The sequence below is a fragment of the Argentina anserina genome, chromosome 7 (genome assembly GCF_933775445.1).
Source record: "Argentina anserina chromosome 7, drPotAnse1.1, whole genome shotgun sequence".
Taxonomy (NCBI): domain Eukaryota; kingdom Viridiplantae; phylum Streptophyta; class Magnoliopsida; order Rosales; family Rosaceae; genus Argentina; species Argentina anserina.
The window spans coordinates 19,838,325-19,844,864 of record NC_065878.1 but is presented as its reverse complement, the minus strand read 5'-3'; the positions used below and the strand labels follow the sequence as shown (position 1 = coordinate 19,844,864).

At 40.7% G+C, this 6,540-nt stretch overlaps 1 protein-coding gene across 2 annotated transcripts; it reads left to right on the top strand.

Annotated features, from left to right (window-relative positions):
* Positions 1-472: 472 nt before the first annotated feature.
* LOC126801475 (aquaporin PIP1-2) lies at positions 473-2,179 on the top strand. 2 transcript variants are annotated; one of them, XM_050528837.1, is made up of 5 exons: positions 473-888; positions 976-1,277; positions 1,378-1,518; positions 1,610-1,706; positions 1,751-1,841. In XM_050528837.1, exons 1-4 carry the CDS (start codon positions 552-554, stop codon positions 1,700-1,702), a joined length of 873 nt encoding a protein of 290 aa, XP_050384794.1. In that variant the 5' UTR covers positions 473-551; the 3' UTR covers positions 1,703-1,706; positions 1,751-1,841. The 2 variants fall into 2 exon arrangements, with proteins under 2 accessions (XP_050384794.1, XP_050384793.1); XM_050528836.1 differs by lacking the exon at positions 1,751-1,841 and adding an exon at positions 1,958-2,179 and having other exon boundaries at positions 474-888.
* The last annotated feature ends 4,361 nt before the right edge of the window (positions 2,180-6,540 follow it).

The window sequence follows — 6,540 nt, the reverse complement described above, 5'->3', positions numbered from 1 at the left end:
TTCGATTATGTATGTCGTAACAGAACAAGCTAAATATAATTGCATGCAGGAGTGATCGTGACCGATCACAGTCCATACACGATCACACCTCACTGTAACTAGAACTGTTCCATACTTCTGTCTTATTCTCATCATTCTCGAACCAGCAAACATGGACTGGCCGGTGCTCTATTCATCACCTCCTGCGCCAAAACCCAGTGGTGGTTATAATTCCGCCACGTGTCCACCCTCTCCCCAGTTTCTTCCCGTTAGAATTCTAAAAAAGAAATTTACGTCCCTTTCCAAAAACACTTAGGAAAACCCCGGAAAATGATTGGTCGGCCACAAGATAATAATAAGAAGAAAAAAAATAAACTAAAACTAAAACCCTAATTCACCATTGTAGGCCCCGCCACTTCCTTCCCTCCCGTTCAGATCAAACCCAAACACTGCTATATAATCATTCACCACAGCACTACTCTCCACTCAACACCCACTACTACTCTCACAGTATTCTTCAGTCCCATCAAACGCAGGCGTTTTAACAGCTCTTTCTATCTTCTACTGCAATCATGGAGGCCAAGGAGGAAGATGTGAGCTTGGGAGCCAACAAGTTCCCGGAGAGACAGCCCATCGGAACCGCCGCTCAGACCCATGACGACGGCAAGGACTACAAGGAGCCTCCCCCTGCGCCTCTTTTCGAGCCCGGCGAGCTGACGTCATGGTCCTTTTACAGAGCCGGGATCGCCGAGTTCGTCGCCACCTTTCTGTTTCTCTACATCACCGTCTTGACTGTGATGGGAGTCTTGAAGGGTGAGACAAAGTGCCAAACAGTAGGTATTCAAGGGATCGCTTGGGCTTTTGGTGGAATGATCTTCGCCTTGGTTTACTGTACCGCCGGAATATCAGGTAACTTTTTGCCCTAACTCCTCCTTTGGTGTTTAGTTAACCTAAAGTATTCCAGTTGTGAATGTAGTTTGGTGTTATGGTATGCAGGAGGCCACATCAACCCGGCTGTGACCTTCGGGCTTTTCTTGGCCCGGAAGCTGTCCTTGACAAGGGCTGTGTTCTACATCATCATGCAGACCCTTGGCGCCATAGCCGGAGCCGCCGTGGTGAAAGCTTTCGAGCACAAGAACCACTTCTTTGAGATGAACGGTGGTGGCGCCAACAGTGTAAACCCTGGCTACTCCAAGGGCAGTGGTCTTGGTGCTGAAATTGTTGGCACCTTCGTCCTTGTCTACACCGTCTTCTCCGCCACTGACGCCAAGCGTAGCGCCAGAGACTCCCATGTTCCGGTATGTTACCGTTTCGTATAAGTTGTTCACAAGTGTTATCGAGTTTGCTAATTTTGAGATTATTAATTTGGCGCTAATTTTTCCGGTGATCGATCAACAGATTTTGGCCCCGTTGCCTATTGGGTTCGCCGTATTCTTGGTGCACTTGGCTACCATCCCCATCACCGGAACAGGTATTAACCCAGCTAGGAGTCTTGGAGCAGCCATCATCTACAACAAGAGCAAAGCCTGGGATGACCATGTAAGCTAGCCTTCAATTACACTTCTCACTTCAGTTAATTTTCACGAAAATTAGGTACTTATGTTAAATGCCTTTTATATTATTGTCACAGTGGATCTTCTGGGTTGGACCATTCATTGGAGCAGCACTTGCAGCTTTGTACCACGTGGTTGTGATCAGGGCCATTCCCTTCAAGAACAAGTGAATGCTAAGCAGAGAATGAGAGGGGGGGGGGGGGGGTTTCAACAATCAACAGCTTTGTACCTTTGAACTATCTATATTGGTTTTAATTTAAGTTTACTAAGCAAAAATTGTAATATTATCCGGTTCTTCTTCTTCTTCTAGATAGGCCTTGTTTGCACTCTCTTTTTTAGGCAAAGGGGAATGATCATTGTATGTATTGGCTGTGAATTTGTGTATTGTCAATTCAGAAATAACACCCACCATTTTCCAAAATCAACAGCTTTGTACCTTTGAACTATCTATATTGGTTTTAATTTAAGTTTACTAAGCAAAAATTGTAATATTATCCGGTTCTTCTTCTTCTTCTAGATAGGCCTTGTTTGCACTCTCTTTTTTAGGCAAAGGGGCATGGCTTTATGTGAATGATCATTGTATGTATTGGCTGTGAATTTGTGTATTGTCAATTCAGAAATAACACCCACCATTTTCCAAAATCTCATCATCATGTGCAAAACACTATCACAGCTAAGAGTTGTTGGAGTTAGTTGGCAACCTAGCCAATGAGGGCCACGGGGTTTGGTTTTCTGGTCGTCCTCTATCGCCAGTGTGTGCATAATTGAGGTTAAGCATGACCGTTTTGGGTTTAATTAAGTAGATGGTTTGGTTAAGGACCACTAACCATACACTTATGACGTATGAATTGAAAATATAAAATTTACCGCATGTCATCAAGTGGCTTAATGTGTTACATTAACTTATGCTAATTGATAATTTGACTATAGTTTGATGAGGAAGGTGGGAATCTTATTTAGTGGCGAGTTACGCTAGTAGATGACAACAGAACCTTAAGTTATTTTCATGTTTTTGATATAGTATTTAGATACTAAAGTCGATAAGGATATTGCCATTTTGCATACGAAAACAAGGATCAGCAGCTTCTTATACTATCTCCAAGTGATTAAGGCAAGAAGGCCGGTAATGGTTACGAAGTCGTATGAAATGTTATAGAGGCATGCTTCACAGTTCTCACTAATACCATCGATCGACATCTTTGGCATTAGAGAAACAGATATTGGTTGGTCGAATTCTTGGTACCACCGGGAGATCACTTGCACAGGTGTTTGTGCAATTTGTGGCTAATGTTCCTGATCAAGGAGTGAGGATGATGAAGAGGAAGGATGGAACGGAGACCACTCAAAGAACGGATCCAAAGCTGGCCAAGAAGGCAAGAATGATGTCATAGTGGTGACTGGTGAAGATAGGATCCTGGCTACTGTTGTTAGGGCTGCTGCGGTGAATAAGAAGGCGACGTTGCAACTCACAGTTCCAGTTTGTTGTAACGTTAGAGACAAAAGTAGCTAGTTGCAAAACTAAGAAACATTGGCGACTTGTCGGTTGCTCTATATTAGCCGCGGACTTCACAGATCAACGCACGTCGGCAGCGCGCGCTCCCTCTCTATAGGGGGAAGTGCGTGCGAAAGAACATTGATGCGTATGTTTGATTAGGCCTAGTATGTGTAGTTGTCCCTAGCCCCATACTGTTTTTTGAACAATGCTGCTTTGTTCTTAAACCTTGCTATTAATAGATTTTTGATGCTTCATAGGCATGTTCAAAATTCAAAAGGTCTTTATATACTAATTTCAGACACCTCATTTTTCGATAAAAATGAGATTCCAACACTAGTGTCAAATTGATTTTCTACAGAACTTTTGTTCTTTGGGAGAAGTCATCATTTTTTTTTTCCTTTTCTCTTTAGTTTGTGTATGTGTCCTGCTAACCAAGACTGTAAACTCTTAATAATCGATATAACTAGTAAATATGTAATAATATGCTTTATATTGATAAGATGAGAACCATCAAACATAGATTTCAGAAGCGTTGGACGTGGCTACATTGGTTTTTGATCCACCGGGAACCACCCTACCTACACATGGGGGAAACCCCAAGATCAATATAAACTAAGGCAGCCCTAGAAAAATCCAAGACTTGAATCACAAGCGTAACCACAGCAGGCCTCGTCATTTAAGTCGCGGACATGATAAGTCCACGGAAGCCCACAAGTCCGAAAATATTTTTACCTGGCCCGGTCCGGCCCGTGAGAAAGCTTGTTAAATTCGTTTCCTTAAGTAGAGGGTCGGACTTAATTTAGAGGTATGAAACCTGGTCCGGCCCGTAAAAGCCTGCCAAACAATAAAATTTTTTACATATATATTATATTAGGTTTATAATAGAACTATTGCATTATGAAGCGACTACATGAATAAAACTTTTAGGGATCGATCGATGCCAACTAATGTGATCGGTATATATATTTAGTAACCTTGTAAAAATTTCATCCAATTTGGACCTCGTCTGACATTCAGAATTTTCGGTAAACCGAAAACAACACTAATATGCCTTAAGGAATGATCCATTACCAAGATGCGAACGCCAAAAGCCGTTTGCATATTTAAAATCACCTAATTTTTGTCGCCGATCGTGCATGGTCGCACTTAGGAAACCCATTTGGCAAAGCCTCTGTCAATGAGTTTTTAATATGTCAAAATGTCTTTATTTTTGTTGACCATAGATACAAACAATCAAACTATGTCCAAGACGGACAAAATTTTTACGGGGTCCCTAAATATATATACTGATCACATTTGCTATTGTCGATCGACCTTATTTTGAATTGGAGTTGTCGATCACCGAAGTGTCCACTAATGTATCATAATCTTTATATTAAGTTTAGAATAAAACTATCGCATTATGAAGCGACTATATGGAAGAAGCATCTCCAGATCGATTGACACCAGCTGATGTGATCGGTATATATATTTATTAACCCTGTAAAAATTTCATTCAATTCGGACCTCATCTGACCGTCAAAATTTCCAATAAACCGAAAACACCACTAATGTGCCTTAAGGGATGATCTATTACCAAGATGGGAACATCGAAAACCGTTTGCATATCTAAAATCACATAAATTTTGTCATGCACGGTCGCACCGAGGAAACTTATTTGGCAAAGCCTCAGTCAATGAGGGTTTAATATGTCAAAATGCATTTTTGTTGTTAAAGGTACGAACGATGAAACAATGTCCAAAACAGACGAAATTTTTTACTGATTCCTTCTACTTGTGTCAATTGACCATATTTTGAACTGAAATTGTTGATCGCCGAAGTGTCCACTTATGTATTATAACATTTTATATTAGGTTTAAAATAAAACAATCGCATTATGAAGCGACTATCTGAAAGAAGATTCTATAAATCGATTGACAACAACATATGTGATCAGTATATATATTTAGAGACCCTGTACAAATTTCATCCAATTCGGATCTCATTTGACTGTTGGAATTTCCGATAAACAAAAAACACCACTAATATGCCCTAAGGGATTATCTATTACCAAGATGCGAATTCCGAAAGCCGTTTGCATATTTGAAATCACCTAGTTTTGTCACTGATCGTGCGCGGTTGCACCGAAAAAACTTAGTTGGCAAATCCCTGGTCAATTATGTTTTAATATGTCAAAATGTTTTTTTTACGTAGGTACGGATTGTCAAACCATTTCCAAAACAGATGAAATTTTTACGGAGTTCCTAAATATATATACCAATCACATCTGCTAGTGTCGATCGACCATATTTTAAATTAGAGTTGTCGATCGCCGAAGTGTCCACTACTGTATCTTAAACTTTATATTAGGTTTAGAATAAAACTATCGCATTATGAAGTGACCATATAAAAGAAGTTTCCCGGGATCGATCGACACCAGTTTATGTGATCGGTATATATATTTAGTGACCCTGTAAAAATTTCATCTAATTCGGACCTCGTTTGACCGTCGGAATTTCCGTTATTCCAAAAACACCATTAATATACCCTAAGAGAGCACTCATTACCAAAATACAAATGCCGAAAGCCTTTTGCATATTTTTGAAATCACCTAATTTTTGTCACCGATCGTGTGCGGTCGCACCAAGGAAATTGATTTAGTAAAGTCCGGGTCAATGAGGTTTTAATATGTCAAAACGTCTCTTTTTTGGTTGACCGTATGACCGTAGGTACGGACAAATTTTTTACATGGTATTTAAATATATATATCGATCACATCCGTTGGTGTCAAATCATGTCCAAAACTAGAATTTATTTGTGACTTTTTGTTGAAATGTTTTCTAAGAATTCTTTTATTGTTTCAAACCCTTAAATAAGAGTATTATGTTTTTTTTTCTAATACAAGTCCGTAAGGCCCGGTCCGCAAAAGTCCGTAAGGTCTGCTTTAGATGTGCGAGTTTGGATCTTCATATTTGTGAAAATACCCGGCCCGTCACTTATCTAAATATACTAAGACCCAACCCGTTGACGAGTGCTAAGCCCCATGAAAGAAACCATGCTTGATTGATTTGGACACCCAACCACCAAAACCACCGATGAAAGGCACACGAGAAATCAGCTCCACCTCGTGGATGTTGAGTAGCGCAATGCCTTCAGCCACCTTCCTCCCGCCTCCGGCAAAGTTAATGCCGACAGAACACACCAATCCGCCGCCAAAGGCTTAAAGGTTGCACCGAACGCTAAGGCCACCACCAAAGGCAGCCGCGCCTCCATTGCTTCATAAAGAAAGAGAGAAACTTGTGAGCTTTTAATTAGCTTAGACATGTTTCAGATCCTGGAATCGTCTCAAATGAAATAACTATTTCCCGACAAATTACTCGACCCAAATGGTAACAATACTTGATGGGCCATTTCTGCAGTCACTTATCCGTCTTCATTGGCCCAACACTGAGAGACCCAAAAGAGATCCCCAAATATAATCCGAACCACCTCTCCACTACTCTCTTCCAAAACCCTAATTTGCTCGCGCAATCC